This window comes from Vidua macroura, chromosome 12, assembly GCF_024509145.1.
Source record: "Vidua macroura isolate BioBank_ID:100142 chromosome 12, ASM2450914v1, whole genome shotgun sequence".
NCBI classification, from domain to species: domain Eukaryota; kingdom Metazoa; phylum Chordata; class Aves; order Passeriformes; family Viduidae; genus Vidua; species Vidua macroura.
In genome coordinates this window covers 21,244,395-21,264,421 of record NC_071582.1, presented here as the reverse complement: position 1 = coordinate 21,264,421, position 20,027 = coordinate 21,244,395, and the positions used below count along the sequence as shown (strand labels likewise).

General features: G+C 53.2%; 2 protein-coding genes across 2 annotated transcripts; both read left to right on the top strand.

The window, feature by feature from the left end:
* Positions 1-1,633: 1,633 nt before the first annotated feature.
* Positions 1,634-11,151, top strand: CLN6 (CLN6 transmembrane ER protein). The gene is made up of 7 exons (XM_053988652.1): positions 1,634-1,743; positions 2,762-2,876; positions 3,377-3,475; positions 6,364-6,552; positions 8,212-8,267; positions 9,617-9,739; positions 10,827-11,151. Exons 1-7 carry the CDS (start codon positions 1,661-1,663, stop codon positions 11,113-11,115), a joined length of 954 nt encoding a protein of 317 aa, XP_053844627.1. The 5' UTR covers positions 1,634-1,660; the 3' UTR covers positions 11,116-11,151.
* A 2,940-nt stretch (positions 11,152-14,091) lies between these two features.
* On the top strand, positions 14,092-18,218 carry CALML4 (calmodulin like 4). The gene is made up of 5 exons (XM_053988660.1): positions 14,092-14,262; positions 14,452-14,482; positions 16,248-16,388; positions 16,948-17,136; positions 17,898-18,218. Exons 1-5 carry the CDS (start codon positions 14,260-14,262, stop codon positions 17,993-17,995), a joined length of 462 nt encoding a protein of 153 aa, XP_053844635.1. The 5' UTR covers positions 14,092-14,259; the 3' UTR covers positions 17,996-18,218.
* Positions 18,219-20,027: the final 1,809 nt, after the last annotated feature.

Below are 20,027 nucleotides of genomic sequence, written 5' to 3'. Positions count from 1 at the left end.
AAGCAGGGTCCTGGTAAGATTAAGTGGCTCCGTTATCTCGGTGATCTCCTCCGCTTTTCAGGGATATTTTCCCAGGTGCCACCCCGGGGGGTGAGCAGGGATGGAGTGGGGAGGGTCCCCTGCCCCTCAAGAGGGACCAAAACCTCCCTTCTGCTGCTTCTGGGAGCCCCCTCAGCTTTGGTAGGACCAGAATTCCAGGCCAGAATTCCTCAGTGGAATACACAGCAGCTCCCAGGGATGGTCCTGCTCCCATCCCGTGTCACAGCGTGCACATCCAAGGGAACGGGGACAGGCTGTGACACACAGAGCTCCCATCCCAGGGGTGGTGGAGCCTCCGTGCCCGGACCAAGCCCTCCAGGAGGGGTTTGGAGCCTCAGACTTTCTTCCCTGTGAGGGTGGGGAGGCCCTGGCTGTGGCTGCCACATCCCTGGAAGTGTCCAAGGCCACGTTGGACAGGGCTGGGAGCAACCTGGGATAATCCTGGGAAAATGTCCCTGCCCATGGCAGGATGCACCTCCTGATTCAGACCCAAAACTCCAAACCCCAGCGAGTGCAAAGCCCCGAGGGCTGCGAATCCCTCCCTGTGTGAGTGATCGCATCCCGACGGATTTATCCAGACAAAACTGAGAGCAGGGAACAGAGCGGGGCATCCACCGTGACCCAGGGAAATGGAAACCTGGGAACAGCAGCGTTTGCTCGTGGCCTGAGGAGCTCCAGCTCCTCATTCCCAATAAACCCGCGGCTCGGAGCGATGGATTTGCACGGAATTCCCTGAGCGTTCCCCACCAGCCACTCTGATCCCCCTCTGAGCATCCCATCGCCGCCAGGAGCTCTCCCGGCCCGGCACAGCCGGGGGAGCGGGGCCTGAGGAGCGGGGCCTGAGGAGAGGGGCCTGAGGAGAGGGGCCGGGGGAGGGCGGCCAGAGGAGCGGGGCCGGGCTCCCGGGGCCTGAGGAACGGGACCTGAGGAGCGGGGCCTGAGGAGCGGGGCCGGGGGAGCGGGGTCGGGGGAACGGGGCCTGAGGAACAGGGTCGGGGAACGGGATTTGAGGAGCGGGGCCTGAGGAACGGGACCTGAGGAGCGGGGCCGGGGGAGCGGGGCCTGAGGAGCGGAGCCGGAGGAGCGGGGCCGGGAGAGCAAGGCCGGGGGAGCGCAGCCTGAGGAGCGGGGCCGGACTCCCGGGGCCGGGGGAGCGGGGCCTGAGGAGCGGAGCCAGAGGAGCGGAGCCGGAGGAGCGGGGCCTGAGGAGCGCGGCCTGAGGAGCGGGGCCGGGCTCCGGGGACCGGGACAGCGGGGCCGGAGGAGCAAAGCCGGGCTCCCGGGGTCGGGGGAGCAAGGCCGGCGGAGCGCAGCCTGAGGAGCGGGGCCGGGCTCCCGGGGCCGGAGGAGCGGGGCCGGGGGAGCGCAGCCTGAGGAGCGGGGCCGGGCTCCCGGGGCCGGAGGAGCGGGGCCGGGGGAGCAAGGCCGGGGGAGCCCAGCCTGAGGAGCGGGGCCGGGCTCCCGGGGCCGCCGCTGCCCCCGCCCCGGCGGGCGGGCCCGGGGCCGCCCCCGCGCAGCCGCCGCTGCTCCGCGGGCCGGGCCGGGAGCAGGATCGGCACCGGCACAGGAGCGGCTCCGGGAGCGGCCCCGGGAGCGGCCCCGGGAGCCCCGGGCCGGGCGGATGCAGGGCTCGGCGCGGCGCCGGCCGTTCCCGGCCGCGGCCCCGGGCTCGCCCCCGCCCGCCGGGCCGCTCTACCCGGGCAGGTGAGCGCGGCCGGAGCTCGGGAACGGGAAAATCCACACCGGATTCATTGGGGATCCTCACCCCATCCAACCCCCTCGCCGCAGCCTTCCCCGCACCCCCCGGGACAGCCCGGCCTCTTCCCGGGTACCACCCCCGGATGCTGCGGGGTCTGGAACATCCCCAGGATCGGGTCCGGGGCATCCCCAGGGCCGGGTCTGGAACATCCCCAGGATCGGGTCCGGGATATTCCCAGGGTCGGGGGCTGGAACATCCCCACGGTCGAGGTCCGGGGCATCCCCAGGGTCGGGGTCCCCCAAGGTTCCCCCACTCGGCTTTGCCCGGGGCATCCCGGCGTACCTGGGTTATCCCAGCCGATCCAGGGCTTGGCAGACTCTTCCAGGGAGCCGCAGCATTCCCAGCTCATCCAGGGTACCCCATCCTCACCCTCCCTCCAGCTCTCGGGGCTCCTTGAATCATCCCAGAGTGGTTTGGGGTGGAAAGGACCTTAAGGATCCTGTCAGTCCATGGGCAGGGACACTCGAGGCTGCTCCAGCTGATCCCGTTCTGGTCTTGGCACCAGGAGAGGCATTGATGCACTTCTCCTGCAGGGTCCAGAGGTGCTGGAGGGGCATTTCATGGAAAGGCTCCGTCGGGGTTGGATCCTCGGCGGAGGCAGAGGGTGTTGGGAGCAGGAGCTGCAGGTGACACTGCATCCCGAGCATCCCGGTGCTGGAACTCCGCCGCATCTTTAGCCCTCAGCTCCAACTCCTGGGAGCTGGGATTTTGCTTCATCATGCAAAAGTTAAAAATAGTTGCACTTAATTCAGCACTTTTCACCTTGCTGAAGAGACCAGGAGGAGCCTCCCCACAGGGACGGCTCGGGGACGGCGACAGCTTCGTGCTCTCCTGTCCTGCCTGCTCCTCAGCTTTGTCATCCCGCAGATCCCAGAGCCAGGGCAGCGCAGCTTCGGCGTGGGGTGACAGCTCTGCCTCCTCCCAGAGCTGCTCCACGGCTCCGTGTCCCTCTGTCCCCTCCAGGCACGGGGCGGTGAAGGCCGAGGACACCTTCAAGACGTCCCCGTTCCACCTGGACCTGTGGTTCTACTTCACCCTGCAGAACTGGGTGCTGGATTTCGGGCGCCCCATCGCCATGGTGAGTGGGGGGGACAGGGCCGGGGGGTCCCCAGGGCTGTCCCCTGCACCAGGGGGGTGTCCTGGAGGAGCTGGGACCTGCTCTGCTGGCACTGGGGCCAGGCCAGCTCCAGTCTCTGGGAAAGCCGTTCCCGGTTCTCTCTCCCACACCTTTGCTTTCACACCTGGGAGGCTCCTCCTGCTCTTCCCCATTCCTTCCTGGCTGCTGCTTCCAGGACGGGCCATTCCATTTCAATGGAATTTTTTCGAGCTGGAAGCTGGCAGAAGGTTCAGGAAGATCCAGGAATCCCAAATGCCTTCCTTGACCCCACAGCTTGCCAGCGCCGGGCAGGGCTGGGAGTGGAAACTTCCAGAGGGTGATTTTCGGGAAGTTTGCTCCGAGATGAGCTGCCCAGCCTGGTCCCTACCAACCCCCTGAAGCCCAGCTGAGCATTCCCAAGCAATCCCAACATTTTCCCTCTCCCGTGGTCGCTGATGTGCTGCTCTTCCCTCTCTCCTCAGATCATCCTCCCTCTGGAATGGTTTCCTCTGAACAAACCCAGCGCTGGGGATTATTTCCACATGGCTTACAACGTTATCACCCCCTTCCTGCTGCTGAAGGTAAACCTGGGAATGCCCAGGGGTTTCCCATGCCCAATTTTGTAAGGTTTCAGAGGTTTTGAGGGTGCTGGTTATTCCCAAATTCCTGCCAGTAAGGAAGAGTTAAGAGGATTTGTGATGCCACCTTTTCAAGAGCACCTCAATTTCCTGCATGTCCAGAGCAAATCCCCCTGGAATTCTGGCTCCAAGAGCTGAAGGTAAACCTGGGAATGTTCAGGGGGTTCCCATTCCAGGTTTTGCAAAGGCTCAGAGGTTTTTAGGATGTTGGTTATTCCCAAATTCCTTCCAGCCAGGAAGAGTTTCCCACTCCAGGAAGGATTTGTGATGCCACCTTTTAAAGAGCACCTCAATTTCCTGCATAGCCAAAGCAAATCACTCCCCCCTGGAATTCTGGCAGGAGGAGTCAGAGCCCTTTTCCCAAATGATATTTTTAGGACAACATCCACCCTTGGCTTAAAAGAATTAGAGTGGAATTAGAGTGGATTTTCTAAATTGTTCAGAGCTTCACTACACTTGCTCTTTGACATTGGAACTGTGGCTGGAGCTGCAATTTATCTGGCTCCAGCTGCCAACCTCTGGATCCCATAAACCATTCATGAGGTGAAATCCTGTCAGACCATTAGGAGTCTTTTCCCATTAAACACTTCGGGAGAAAGCAATTATAAATCTATTTTAACCTTCATTAGCTGGGAATTCAGTTATGGCCCGAGGTGGAAATGATTCCCTCTCGATATTCCGGGAGGATTTCAAGGCTGGGGGCAAAAAAAGGGAATACCCAGGATGTGGGAGCTGACCTTTCCCAGGTGATTTCTGCAGGGCTGAGCCACAGGAAAATCCAGGATGCATTTCCCTGGCCCAGGGATGTCTCCTTGTCCTCTGTCCCCTCCAGGACCTTGTGCTCTCCTTGTCCTCCTGTGACGTCCGTGCCGCAGCTCCAGGGGAAGGGAAAGTTAAGCCTCCAAATTAAACCCAAATAAGGTCAAAATTAAACACAAATAAGGAGCTTTTCCCTGCTCGGGGAGGGCTGCAAAGCTGATTTAGGGACAGGGGGGCCCCTGGCTGATCCCAGAGCTGAGCCAGCCAAAGCTGGAAAACTCCTGGAGCTGGGATCTGCCCCGGCAGCTCTTCCCTGCTTTGCAGGCTGAGTGTGGAGCTGCATCCCGAAATTCCTGCTGCTGTTCCAAGGCTTGTCCCAGGCCCTGAGCCAGCCTCAGGTGCTCGAGATGGGGCAGGGAGAGAGCCCAGTGCTGAAAGTGGTGCCCAGAAATTGCCCCGAGTGGTTTCGTGGCACTCGGCTCCTCCTGGCTGTGGGGTCAAACTGTGGGGAGCAGAGTCCTGTTCCGTGGGGAGGAAAGGGAACAGGACCCCAAAATGTTCACCTGGGGGATCCTGAAGTGTCCTGAAGCTCTCTTCAGAGCTGAGTCCCATTCCATGGGGAAAAAGGGGGAACAGGACCCCAAAATGTTCACCTGGGGGATCCTGAAGCTCTCTGTGGAGCTGAGTCCCATTCCATGGGGAAAAAGGGGGAACAGGACCCCAAAATGTTCACCTGGGGGATCCTGAAGCTCTCTGTGGAGCTGAGTCCCATTCCATGGGGAAAAAGGGGGAACAGGACCCCAAAATGTTCACCTGGGGGATCCTGACGCTCTCTTCAGAGCTGAGTCCCGTTCCATGGGGAAAAAGGGGGAACAGGACCCCAAAATGTTCACCTGGGGGATCCTGAAGCTCTCTGTGGAGCTGAGTCCTGTTCCATGGGGAAAAAGGGGGAACAGGACCCCAAAATGTTCACCTGGGGGATCCTGAAGCTCTCTGTGGAGCTGAGTCCCATTCCATGGGGAAAAAGGGGGAACAGAACCCCAAAATGTTCACCTGGGGGATCCTGAAGTGCCCTGAAGCTCTCTTCAGAGCTGAGTCCCGTTCCATGGGGAGAAAGGGAAAAAAAACCCAAAATGTTCACCTGGGGGATCCTGAAGCTCTCTGTGGAGCTGAGTCCCATTGCATTGGGGAGAAAGGAAACAGAACCCCAAAATGTTCACTTGGGGGTGAACATTGTACCTGGGGGATCCTGAAGTGCCCAGACAGGGTGGGAAGCGTGAGGAGCTCTGTGCTGGAGGCTCTGCTGCCACTGGAGGGCACATCCAACCTCCCAGTCCTCTCCAGAGGCAGGAGAACCACGGGCCTTTTAATGAGGAAACCCTCGTTAACAGCAAACCAAACGAACTTTTGGGGTCGAAAGCAGCAGAAACCCCTTCAGAGGTTTTCCTCCCAGAGTTGCCCTAAACCAGGACAGGTTGTTACATCTTTTAGAAAAAGAGATTTGCTGAACTTCCCTGAGTTTATACCTTTAAAACCTAAGGTCCAGTGCTTAAAACCAGGCCTGTAAAGGTTTGAAGCACCCTGGCAGAATGGCAATGTTTATCTTGCAATGTTTAGCTTGGGTTCATTTATAATTACAATTACTGCCATTTCTAATTCCTGTCCCATTAAACCAGGACTATCTGTTGCTGTTATGACACAAAACTCCTGGGATCAGTTTTAGCAGCAACTTTCAGTGCAAGGCAGAGTGCCTGAAATGGGATTTTGGTGAGGTACAGGTGTCTTACCTGCAGAGAGCAACCCATTCTCTTCAGCACAGCCCAACTATCAGCTCCTGGTGCTAAAACCACAAAACCCGTGCCTTTCATCCCCATGTGAGTTCACTCAGGAGCTGGACATGATGATTTGTGTGGGTCCCTTCCAACTCAGGATATTTTGGGATTTTTTGGTGATGAATTTCTGAGCGCTCTGGCAAAAAAAAAAAACAAACAAACAAACCCCAAAACCCAGCGAGGGCAGGAGCTGCCACATCCCTGCTCCTCCTCTTCCTCACGCCCTCCCTGTGCCTGCAGCTCATCGAGAGGTCCCCCAAGACCCTGCCCAGGTCCATGGTCTACGTCAGCATCATCACCTTCGTGATGGGCGCCAGCATCCACCTGGTGGGAGACTCGGTGAACCACCGGCTGATCTTCAGCGGGTACCAGCACCACCTGTCCGTCAGGGAGAACCCCATCATCAGGAACCTCAAACCCGAGACCCTGGTGAGGGCTGAGCGGGGATCTGAAATCTGAATTTATACATTTACAAACCTGAGACGCTGGTGAGGGCTGAGCGGGGTTTATAAAATCTAAATTTATAAATGGTAAAAAGAAACCTCAAACCCGAGACCCTGGTGAGGGCTGAGTGGAGTTTGTGAAATCTGAATTTATAAATTTACAAACCCGAGACCCTGGTGAGGGCTGAGCGGGGTTTGTGAAATCTGAATTTATAAATGGTAAAAAGGAACCTCAAACCCGAGACCCTGGTGAGGGCTGAGCGGGGATCTGAAATCTGAATTTATAAATTTACAAACCCGAGACCCTGGTGAGGGCTGAGCGGGGTTTGTGAAATCTGAATTTATAAATGGTAAAAAGGAACCTCAAACCCGAGACCCTGGTGAGGGCTGAGCTGGGCTCTGAAATCTGAATTTATAAATTTACAAACCCGAGACCCTGGTGAGGGCTGAGCGGGGATCTGAAATCTGAATTTATAAATTTACAAACCTGAGACGCTGGTGAGGGCTGAGCGGGGTTTGTGAAATTTGAATTTATAAATGGTGAAGGAACCTCAAACCTGAGACCCCGGTGAGGGACTCAGCTGGGTTCAAGCATTTCTAAAATCTGAATTTATAAATGGTAAAAAGGAACTGCAAACCTGAGACCCTGGTGAGGGCTGAGCTGGGCTCTGAAATGTGAATTTATAAATTTACAAACCTGAGACCCTGGTGAGGGCTGAGCGGGGTTTGTGAAATCTGAATTTATAAATGGTGAAGAAACCTCAGACTCGAGGCCCTGGTGAGGCACTGAGCTGGGATCTGAAATCTGAATTTATAAATGGTGAAGGAACCTCAAACCTGAGACCCCGGTGAGGGACTCAGCTGGGTTCAAGCATTTCTAAAATCTGAATTTATAAATGGTAAAAAGGAACTGCAAACCTGAGACCCTGGTGAGGGCTGAGCAGGGCTCTGAAATCTGAATTTATAAATTTACAAACCTGAGGCCCTGGTGAGGGCTGAGCGGGGATCTGAAATCTGAATTTATAAATTTACAAACCTGAGGTCCTGGTGAGGGCTGAGCGGGGATCTGAAATCTGAATTTATAAATGATAAAGGAACCTCGAGCCTGAGACCTTGGTAAGAGGCAGGCTGAGCTGGGCTCAAGCATTTCTGAAATCTGAATTTCTGAATGAGCTGGGTCAGGGGCTGAAGCTCTTCTGAAATCTGAATTTCTGAGTGACCTGGCTGGGCTCAAGCATTTCTGAAATCTGAATTTCTGAATGAGCTGGGTCAGGGGCTGAGCTGGGCTGAAGCATTTCTGAAATCTGAATTTCTGAGTGAGCTGGGTCAGGGGCTGAGCTGGGCTTAAGCATTTCTGAAATCTGAATTTCTGAGTGAGCTGACTGGGCTGAAGCTCTTCTGAAATCTGAATTTCTGAGTGACCTGGCTGGGCTGAAGCATTTCTGAAATCTGAATTTCTGAGTGACCTGGCTGGGCTCAAGCATTTCTGAAATGTGAATTTCTGAGTGACCTGGTTGGGCTCAAGCATTTCTGAAATGTGAATTTCTGAATGACCTGGCTGGGCTCAAGCATTTCTGAAATGTGAATTTCTGAGTGATGAATGTGCTCGTTGCTAACTGGGATTCTCATCCCGTTCCTGCCACAGATCGATTCCTTCGAGCTGCTCTACTACTACGACGAATATTTGGGGCACTCCATGTGGTGAGTGATTCCCAGCAGGTCCTTCCAGAGATTATGGGATGGCACAGGGGGAAGGGCAGAGCTTAAAGTGGAAAAAAAAAACCCCAAGCCAGAGCTGGCTGGGGATAATGTTCTGCTGGCCAGGGCTGGATTTGGATTAGGATCCAGATTAGGGTGGATCTGGCAGTCACTGGAAAATCCCCTCTGCTCAGGGATATTTTGGGATTGGAGGGCCAGAGGAACAGCTTGTCCTTCCAGGGGTGGACAGAAGGTTCCTCCTGGTTCCTCCTCCAGCACCCCAGATGTGCCCCAAACACCCCAAATACCCCAAACATCCCAAATACCCAAACACCCCAAACGAACATCCCAAATATCCCAAACACCCCAAACAAACATCCCAAATATCCCAAATACCCCAAACAAACACCCCAAATATCCCAAATATCCCAAACAAACATCCCAAATATCCCAAATACCCCAAACAAACATCCCAAATATCCCAAATACCCCAAACAAACACCCCAAATATCCCAAATATCCCAAACAAACATCCCAAATATCCCAAATACCCCAAACAAACACCCCAAATATCCCAAATATCCCAAACAAACATCCCAAATATCCCAAACAGCCCAAACACCCCAAACATCCCAAATATCCCAAACAAACATCCCAAATATCCCAAATACCCCAAACAAACACCCCAAATATCCCAAATATCCCAAACAAACATCCCAAATATCCCAAATACCCCAAACAAACACCCCAAATATCCCAAACACGCCAAATACCCCAAACAAACACCCCAAACACCCCAAATATCCCAAACACCCCAAACAAGCATCCCAAATATCCCAAATACCCCAAATATCCCAAATGAACATCCCAAATATCCCAAACACCCCATACAAACATCCCAAATACCCCAAACAGCCCAAACAAACACCCCAAACAAACACCCCAAATATCCCAAACACCACAAACATCCCAAACAAACACCCCAAATGTCCCAAACACCACAAACACCCCAAATTTCCCAAACAAACACCCCAAACAAATACCTCAAATATCCCCAAACACCCCAAATACCCCAAACAGACACCCCAAACTCCTCCCACAGCAGGAATCCCACAGCAGGAATCCCACAGTGGGAATCCCACAGCAGCAGGAATCTCCAAGCAGGGAATCCCTGAGCAGGGAATCCCAGAGCTGCAGGAATCTCTGATTAGGGAATCCCACAGCAGCAGGGATCCCACAGCTGCTCCATCCCCAGGCCCAGCACAGGAGCAGCTCCGGGTGTGGGGTGGATTTGGGGCAGTTCCAGTCCCTTCCAGGCTGATCCCAGCGCTGGGAATTGCGGGTTTTTCCAGGTACATCCCGTTTTTCCTGATCCTGTTCATTTATTTCACCGGCTGCTTCACGCCCGCGGCGGGGCAGAGCCGGATGCCCCTGCCTGCCCTGCTCCTGGTGGGGCCCAGCAGCCTCTACTACTGGTGAGTCCCTTGGGATGGGGAGGGAATTCCCCAGGAATACCCCAGGAATAGCCCAGGAATACTCCAGGAAGAGCTGCTCCATTCCCCAGGGTTCCCCGGGGCAGCTTTTGCTCTGCGGGGCTGGGAATGCTCTCCCCGGGATCAAAACTGATCCCAAAAGAGCTGGGAATGCTCTGCCTGGGATCCCAGGATCAAAACTGATCCCAGAACAAGCTGGGAATGCTCTCCCAGCATCCCAGGATCAAAACTGATCCAGAAAAAGCTGGGAACGCTCTCCCAGCATTCCAGGATCACCACAGTGCCAGAAAAAGCTGGGAACACTCTCCCTGTGATCCCGGGATCACCATGATCCCAGAAAAGCTGGGAACACTCTCCCTGTGATCCCGGGATCACCATGATCCCAGAAAAGCTGGGAACGCTCTCCCTGTGATCCCAGGATCACCATGATCCCAGAAAAGCTGGGAACGCTCTCCCTGTTATCCCAGGATCAAAACTGATCCCGGGATCACCGTGGATCCCAGAAAAACTGGGAACGTTCTCCCAGCATTCCAGGATCACCATGGATCCCAGAACAGCTGGGAACACTCTCCCAGCATTCCAGGATCACCATGGATCCCAGAAAAGCTGGGAACGCTCTTCCTGTGATCCCAGGATCACCATGGATCCCAGAACAAGCTGGGAACGCTCTCCCAGCATTCCCGGATCACCGTGGATCCAGAAAAGCTGGGAATGCTCTCCCCGTGATCCCACGACCAAAACTGATCCCAGGATCACCGTGGATCCCAGAAAAGCTGGGAACATTCTCCCTGTGATCCCAGGATCACCATGGACCCCAGAAAAGCTGGGAACGCTCTTCCTGTTATCCCAGGATCAAAACTGATCCCAGGATCACCATGGATCCCAGAAAAGCTGGGAACACTCTCCCTGTGATCCCAGGATCAAAACTGATCCCAGAAAAGCTGGGAACGCTCTTCCTGTTATCCCAGGATCCCCATGGATCCCAGAACAGCTGGGAACGTTCTCCCAGCATTCCAGGATCCCCATGGATCCCAGAACAAGCTGGGATCCCCGGGAATTCTCCCCGCAGGTACCTGGTGACCGAGGGCCAGATCTTCATCCTCTACATCTTCACCTTCTTCGCCATGATGGCCCTGGTGCTGCACCAGCGGCGCAAGGGGCTGGTGCTGGACAGCAACGGGCTCTTCCTCTTCCTCTCCTTCATCATCACCCTGCTCCTCATCGCCGCCTGGGTGGGCTGGCTCTGGAACGACAAAACCCTGCGGAAAAAGTACCCCGGGGTGATTTACATCCCCGAGCCCTGGGCCTTCTACACCCTGCACATGAGCAACCTGCACGCGGCCAAGGGCGCCTTCTGAGGGCTTCTCCTGGTTTTTGACATGGGGGTGGGTGGGGTGGGGAAGAAGAAAAAGGAGAAATCTAGTTTTTTTTTTTTTCTAATGTAGATCCGTGCGTTTGGAATAAATTCCTGAGCGGTGGCGGCTGCGTGGTGGCTGCGCCTGGCCAGGGAGGGGTTAATTAAAATGAGTGAACTCGGCTCTTGGGAGAGGGGCAGGAGAGGCCAATTCCCCACTAATGGCCCCAAAAATCCCGTCGGGAACGGGGTGGGGGGGGGAGCTCCGGGGGTCTCTGCAGTGCCAGCTCTCAGAAATGGTAAATTCCCCACAAACAGCCCCAAAATCCATCGGGCAGGGGGGGGAATTCCAAGGATCTCTGCACCAGCACCTTCAGCTCTCACTCAGGAAATGAGAATTCCTCAGAATTCCCCAAAAATGGCCCCAAAATCCATCGGGCAGGGGGGGAATTCCAAGGATCTCTGCACCAGCAACTTCTGCTCTCACAAATGGCAAATTCCCCAAAAGTGGCCCCAAAATCCATCGGGCAGGGGGGGAATTCCAGGGGTTTGTGCATCAGCAACTTCTGCTCTCACTCAGGAAATGAGAATTCCTCAGAATTCCCCAAAAATGGCCCCAAAATCCATCGGGCATAGGGGAAACTCCAAGGATCTCTGCACCAGCACCTTCAGCTTGCACAAATGGCAAATTCCCCACAAAAGAAACCAAAATCCATCGGGCAGGGGGGGAAATTCCAGGGATCTGTGCACCAGCACTTTCTGCTCTCACTCAGGAAATGAGAATTCCTCAGAATTCCCCAGAAGTGCCCCCAAAATCCATCGGACAGGGTGGGAATTCCAGGGATATGTGCATCAGCAACTTCAGCTCGCACAAATGGCAAATTCCCCACAAACAGCCCCAAAATCCATTGGGAAGGGGGTGAACTCCACGGGTCTGTGCACCAGCACCTTCTGCTCTCACTCAGGAAATGAGAATTCCTGAGAATTCCCCAAAAATGGCCCCAAAATCCATTGGGCGGGGTGGGAATTCCAGGGATCTGTGCATCAGCAACTTCTGCTTTCACTCATGGCAAATTCCCCACAAACAGCCCCAAAATCCATCAGGCAGGAGGGGGGAATTCCAGGGATCTGTGCACCAGCACCTTCAGCTCTCAGAAATTCCCCACAAAAGAACCCCAAATCCATTGGGCAGGGGGAGAATTCCAGGGATCTCTGCACCAGCACCTTCAGCTCTCACTCAGGAAATGAGAATTCCTGAGAATTCTCCAAAAGTGGCCCCAAAATCCATCGGGCAGGGTGGGAATTCCAGGGATCTGTGCATCAGCAACTTCTGCTCTCACCGATGGGCAAATTCCCCACAAAAGAACCCAAAATCCGTTGGCCAAGGGGGGAATTCCAGGGATCTGTGCACCAGCAACTTCTGCTCTCACTCAGAGGGTGAGAATTCCTGAGAATTCCCCCAAAATCCATCGGGCAGGGTGGGAATTCCAAGGACCTCTGCACCAGACACGAGAATCCCTCAGAATTCCCCAAAACCCGAAAGGGGAGCTGGGGCCGAGCAGCTCCAGCGGCTCCAGCGGTGGGAGGAGGAAATCCGCGGTGAAATTGGGAATAAAAGGATTCGGGAAGAGCTGCCAGGTGGTGAAATTGGGAATAAAAGGATTCGGGAAGAGCTGCCAGGCGGGAGCAGCTTGGGAAGCGAAATCCTAACCAAGAAAACCTCGGAAATCCGCTCCCAGCTCCCAGCGAGTGCTCCCGGGGCACATCCAGATCCCTTCCCTGCAAGAGCCAGAAAATCCAGAAATCCCCCTCGCCCCTTCTAGAGCCCTCAGCAAATTTTATTTTTTTTTTATTTTTTTATTACTTTATTTTATTTTATTTTATTTTGGAATTTTGGGATTTTTTTTTTTTCATTTTTGGATTTTTTTTATTATTATTTTGGGTTTGTTTGTTTGTTTGTTTGTTTTGGTTTTTTTTTTTAATTTTGGAATTTTTAAATTTTTGAATTGCTTTTTGGAATTTTTGGATTTTTGACTTTTTCATTTTGGAATTATGTTTTTTTGATTTTTTTTTTTTTGTACTTTTTGATTTATTTTTATTTTTTATTTTTGGATTTGCATTTTTTTTGGGATTTTTTGATTTTTTTTTTTTTTTTTGAATTATGAGATTTTTTATTTTGGAATTTTTAGATTTCGATTTTTTTTTTTATTTTAATTTTTTTATTTTGCAATTTTTAGATTTCGATTTTTTTTAATTTTAATTTTTTTTATTTTGGAATTTTGGGGGCTTTTATTTTTGAATCTTTGGATTTCAATTTTTTTTTAAATTTTTAATTCTTTTATTTTGAATTTTTTAAATTTTTTTGTATTTTTAATTTTTTTTTTTTAATTTTTGGATTTAATTTTTTTTTTAATTTTTGTATTTTAACTTTTTTTTTTATTATTATTTTTTTTATTTTTTTTTTTATTTTTATTTTTTTATGCATTTTCCTCCTCCTCCCCCAGCATCCAAGCGCTTCTTTGGGATGACCAAAGCCGTGTTTTGGGGCCCCAGATCCCCATCCCGAGGCTGGAAAAATCGCTTTTCCCGGCAGGAGCGGCCCCGCTCCCGTAGCCATGGCAGCGGGTGTTCATTACAGCCCCGCCCGCGCCGCCGGACTTCGGCCCCGAATCTCCGCCTGCGCTCCTGCCGGCACCGGAACCCCGGACTGACCCCAAAACCCCCGGACTGACCCCAAAACCCCCGCGACTGACCCCAAAACCCCCGGACTGACCCCAAAACCCCCGCGACTGACCCCAAAACCCCCGGACTGCCCCCAAAACCCCCGGACTGACCCCAAAACCCCCGCGACTGACCCCAAAACCCCCGGACTGACCCCAAAACCCCCGCGACTGACCCCAAAACCCCCGCGACTGACCCCAAACCCCCGGACTGCCCCCAAAACCCCCGGCACTGACCCCAAAACCCCGGCACTGCCCCCAAAACCCCGCGACTGACCCCAAAACCCCCGCGACTGACCCCAAAACCCCCGGACTGACCCCAAAACCCCCCGGACTGACCCCAAAACCCCCGGGACTGCCCCCAAAAGCCCCGCGACTGACCCCAAAACCCCCGGACTGACCCCAAAACCCCGGCACTGACCCCAAAAATGGTGAGTGACGCGCTGCGCGCTCTGTGCTCCGAAATCTGATTTTAAACCTTTAAACCTGCTCGGGTTTTTTGTGGTTTTTTTTGGTTTTTTTTTTTGTTTTTTTTTTTTTTTTGGTTTGGTTTGGTTTGGTTTTTTTTTTTTTTTTTTTTTTTTTAAATTTTTTTTTTTCTCTCTCCCTTCCTGCTCCAGGCAAAGTTTCTGTCCCAGGATCAAATCAATGGTAGGTGCGGGTTTGTTCTGCTTCGGGCGTTACTGAGCGAGATTCAATTTAATATTTATATTTATACTTATATTTATACTTACATTTATATTTATACCTATATTTATATTTATGTGTATATTTATGTGTATATTTATATTTATATGCCGGTTTTCTCCCCAAAGTGTCCCAGCCTGGGTTTGCTGTCCCTCAGTCCCTCCTCCTCCCGGCTCTCCCGGGATCTGCTCCCTGGGAAAAAAAAAAAAAAAATAAAAAAAACAAACAGGGAAATCTCCGCAGGTCCTGCCTGGGAAAAAAAAAACAGGGAAATCTCCGCAGGTCCTGCCTGGGAAAAAAAAACAGGGAAATCTCCCCAGGCCAGGAAAATATTGCAGCGCAAAAGCGGCAGGGGGTGAGCACCCGCTCCAATCCCACCGGGAGCAGCGGAATTCCAGGAAAAAAACAGCTGCCCCAGGAATTCCAGGAAAAAAAAAAAACCAGCTGCCCCAGGAATTCCAGGAAAAAAACCAGCTGCCCCAGGAATTCCGGTGCCCCAGTCCCGCTCCTGCAGGGTTCGGGGGGAGCCGAGGAGGAGGAGGAGGAGGAAGGAGGCGGCGCAGGGGATCCAAATTCCCACTGCGAGCCGCCCTGGGAAAGGGGAGCCGCGCCCGGGGGGCTGGGATTGCTCCGGGAACGGCCGAAGGAAGCTGAAATAAGGCTGTTAATAAGAATATTAATGAGACTATTAATGAGAGTATTAATGCAAATCTGATCGGTTCCGCCGAGGAGGGATTGGCGAGCGGAGGAGAGGCCACGGTGCCCACGGAGCATCCCCGGGACACCCCCGGGACACCCCCGGGCACCCCCGGGACACGCTCGGGACACCCCCGGGACACGCTCGGGACATGCTCGGGACACCCCCGGGACACCCCCCGGTCCCCTGCAGCCCCCCCGGCAGCGAGGGCTGGGGACAGAGGGGACAAGGACGGGGATGGCACCAGACCAGGCTGGGCTCCCGCAGCGGCAGGGAGCCGGGGGCGGCGTGGGAAGCGGGGAGAGCTCCCGGCCGGATCTGGGTCAGCTGCGGTGCTGCCGGGAGAGCGGGAGATGGGGAGAACTCGGCGGCCTCCGCCTCCAAAATCTTCCTCCTCCATCATCCTCTCCATCATCCTCTCCCTCTTCTTTCCCTTTCCCTTTCCCTTTCCCTCTCCTCTCCTCTCCTCTCCTCTCCTCTCCTCTCCTCTCCTCTCCTCTCCTCTCCTCTCCTCTCCTCTCCTCTCCTCTCCTCTCCTCTCCTCTCCTCTCCTCTCCTCTCCTCTCCTCTCCTCTCCTCTCCTCTCCTCTCCTCTCCTCTCCTCTCCTCTCCTCTCCTCTCCTCTCTCCCTTCTCTCCTTTCTCTCCTTTCTCTCATTTCTCTTTCTCTCCCTTCTCTCCTTTCTCTCCCTTCTCTCCTTTCTCTCCTTTCCTGCCCCTCGCTCCTTCATCCTTTCCCTCAGCCTCCTCAGTCCCTCTTCTCCCTCCCACCAAGGCAGGAAAAGCACTTTTAACCAAAACCCTCCGCTTTCGCTTCCGCGGCCCTTTCCCCCTCCCAAACCGCGCTTCCTCAGCCTGGAGGGCCCCAATTAGCGCCGCTCGGGGCTTTAATTACCCTTAATTGCCCCTGGTCCCCTCCCCCCGTGCCCATCACCCTCCTGGAAAGGCGACACCGACACCGGATCCCGGCTGGATCCCGGCGCGGGGCTCGGGGCCATCCCTGCCCGGTAACCGAGTTCTGGCTCTTAATTAGAGTTCAAGGAATGCTTTTCCCTGTACGACAAGAAACAGAAAGGGAAGATCAAAGCCTCGGACCTGCTGGCAGTGATGAGGTGCCTGGGAGCCAGCCCCACGCCGGGAGAGGTGCAGAGGCACCTGCAGCTGCACAGGATCGGTGAGCTACCTGCGCAGCCACGGAAACGGGGGTTAAACCTGGGGAAAATTCCCTTTTTTCTGGAGTCGGGGCGTTCCAGGAGGGAGCATCCACCCCGAGCAGTCGCCAGGAGCTGTTGTGATGTGTTAAATCCAGCCCACGGACTAAAGCAGCGCCATTAAAATCCCTAAGGAAAGCAGGAGACAAACATTTAGTATGGATTTGGAGGGTGGGAGGCTGTCCAGGCCAACCAACAGAGCTGGAAGAGAACAGAAAGACATTCAGCTGAAGATCTGTGGGAAAAACAAAGCACAAAACCCAAGGAGTTGTGAGATCGGGGGGGGCAAGGTGGAGGGGGGGGGATTAAAAATTCAGGATCTGAGTTCAGAGCACAAATTTAACAGAGTTATAAATGGGATTTTAGGAGAAAAAGCCTCTTTGTGCCGTGCCCTGATCCAGATCAGGGACAGGGAAAGGAAACCCCAGGAAAGGGAACTGGGGGAGGAGGAGGAGGGTTTTTAATCCTGGATCCAGCCCCCAGACGGGGCCATTCCCAAAGGATCTGCCCTTCCTTTCGCAGACAGGAACGCAGAGCTGGACTTCTCCACCTTCCTGAACATCATGTACCGGCAGATGAAGCAGGAGGAGCCCGAGGAGGAGATCCTGAGAGCCCTGGCCATGATGGACAGGCAGAAGAGAGGAGTGATCGCCGTGCGCGAGCTCCGCGCCAAGCTCACCCGGCTGGGGGAGAAGCTTTCCGAGGAGGAAGGTACCCTGCAATTCCCACTGGGACCAAATTCCCTTCTCTCCTTCCCTTTCCTTTCCTTCTTCCTTCTTCCTTTCCCTTTCCTTTCCTTTCCTTTCCTTTCCTTTCCTTTCCTTTCCTTTCCTTTCCTTTCCTTTCCTTTCCTTTCCTTTCCTTTCCTTTCCTTTCCTTTCCTTTCCTTTCCTTTCCTTTCCTTTCCTTTCCTTTCCTTTCCTTTCCTTTCCCTTCCCATTCCCATTCCCATTCCCATTTCCATTTCCCTTCCCCTTTCCCTTCCCTTCCCATTTCCCTTCCTCTTCTTTTTTCCTTTTCTCTTTTCCTTCTTCCCTTCCTTCCTCTTCTTGCCCTTCTCTTTTTCCCTCCTCTCTTTTCCTTTTCCCCCCCTGCAGCCGCCTCTGGGATGAGGAAGGGCCTGTGCCAGCAGGAGACACCAAAGTAAAAACAGGCAAAACCCCCAAACCCCTCCAGTTTGTCACAAATTTGGCTCCGAGGGGCACAATAAACCCACAAGCCCATCTGGACTAAAGCTGTGATTTATTTCCCCGCTCTGTGGAACTCAAAGAGATGGATATCCCTGCTCCAGAGAATTTTACATGGAATTAAAATCCAGGTGCTGATTGATGCCAGTTTGAAACTCTCACCCGATCCCAGAGGCGATTTCCAATAAAAATCCCCCAAACCCCAAACCCTGCAGTGCTGCTTTCCTTCTGAACACCCCAACACCCCCAAGCATCCCACCCCAACGCTGTTTCCCATTTTTTCAGTGGATGACCTGCTAAGAGAAGCCAAAGTTGGGCCAAATGGAACCATCAAATACGAGGAATTTGTGCGCCTCATTTGCCTCCCCTCGGTGGACTACTGAAAGCCAGAGTGGGATTTGCTAAGAGCAGCACCTGCAGGGTTCTTATTTCTATTTTTCCCAGTTTCTAGTCGGACTCAGGAACCATCAGTTGCCTTTCAAAACCTGATTTTGCCTTCGTTTAGTGCTGACACTTCCATAGGTTCCCCCCTGATTCCTGGAAAAACAAGAAATAATATTATAATACATATGTTATTAGAGCAATAATAACTGTTATTGAAATAAACTGAGTGTGACGGCGCGTGTCAAGCTTTAAAAAAATGAATTTAAAAAAGCATTTAAATGTTGGGATTGTGGCAGAAGGAACTCGTGGTCGAGGTCTCCTCGTTCTGCAAGAAGCCAGCACAGCCCAGCAGGTGTTTGGTGTCTGCATGAAGGAAAAACGGGGAAAAAGGAAAAACAGGGCCAGGAAAATTCACCTTTTCCACACCAGGAAGAAACTCCCCAGGGAAATTCACCTTTTCCACACCAGGAAAAAAATTCCCCAGGGAAATTCACCTTTTCCACACCAGGAAAAAACTCCCCAGGGAAATTCACCTTTTCCATGCCAGGAAAAAACTCCCCAGGGAAATTCACCTTTTCCATGCCAGGAAAAAACTCCCCAGGGAAATTCACCTTTTCCATGCCAGGAAAAAAATTCCCCAGGGAAATTCACCTTTTCCACACCAGGAAAAAAATTCCCCAGCGAAATTCACCTTTTCCACACCAGGAAAAAAAATCCCCAGGGAAATTCCCCTTCTCCACACCAGGGAAAAACTCCCCAGGGAAATTCACCTTTTCCACACCAGGAAGAAACTCCCCAGGGAAATTCACCTTTTCCACACCAGGAAAAACCTCCCCAGACTGATGAAACCCCCTCTGATCCTCATTTTCCAGGTTGATTAAACCCCCCCTGATCCTCATTTTGGTCCCACCTGGATCTCAGAGCCTTCGGGCAGGTCCTCCAAGGGGTGTCTGGAATTTCGGGCAGTTCTCCCTGGATCCAGCTGAGAAGTTTCACAGGGATCATGGACAAGCAGCGACCTGGAGAACTCCCATATTCCCATAAATCTGCTCCGGGAGCCTCCTCCTCTCCCTCCACCCCTTTTTAAAATCCTCAATCTCCTCTTTGCTCCATCAGTGAAATAATCAGGAATGAAATCCTGGCAGCCACAGCAGATCCAAGGGATTGGGAGGGAATTCCCAGAGGAGCTGTGGCTGCCCCTGGATCCCTGGAAGTGCCCAAGGCCGGGCTGGATTGGGTTTGGAGCAGCCTGGGACAGTGGGAGGTGTCCCTGCCATGGAATGAGATGGGATTTAAGGTCCTTTCCAACCCAGGTTATCCCAGGATTCCGTGGTTCCCCCATCCCTGCGGAGCAGCTGGAACGCTCCAAGGCCGCCACCCAGGAATGTCACACAAAGCTGGGAAGAAATTGGGAAAAAAACCCCAAAATCCGAGCAAATCCCAACAAATCCCAACCTCCCACATCCATAACGGCGTCCCTGTGAGGGTAAAATAGGGATTTATCCTCATGGAATATCAAACGTGGGGGAAAAGTACGGAAAATTAAACGGCATTGCTGAACTCTTCACAAGGCATGGAAGCAGATCCAGGGATTTCAGTCCTGCAGGGAAGGAAAACATCCTGATCCAAGCTCTGATCCCTCTGTTCTCCCAACAATCCCAATCCCAGGGAGCTCAGACTGGGATCCCCCCGTTCCAGGCTGTCTGAGCAGCTTCTTTCCATGGAAAATGAGCTTTGTTCCACAGAAAATGAGCTTTGTTCCACGGAAAATGAACTTTGTTCCATGGAAAATGAACTTTGTTCCATGGGAAAGTGACACTGGCCACACCCTTCAACTCTTAATTAGCTCTTCCTACTCCAGGGGTAGGAAATAGTCCAGAAAAACCTGAAAATCTGGGTTACAAAGAGCTCAGCCCTGCAGGAAAACCAAGAGCAGCTGGAAAGAGCCAAAGGTGGGATTTCCCTGCTCTGCCCCCGCCCCGTTCATCCCAAAATTCGGATAAACCCGGGAATGCAGCTCTGCCCGCGCTG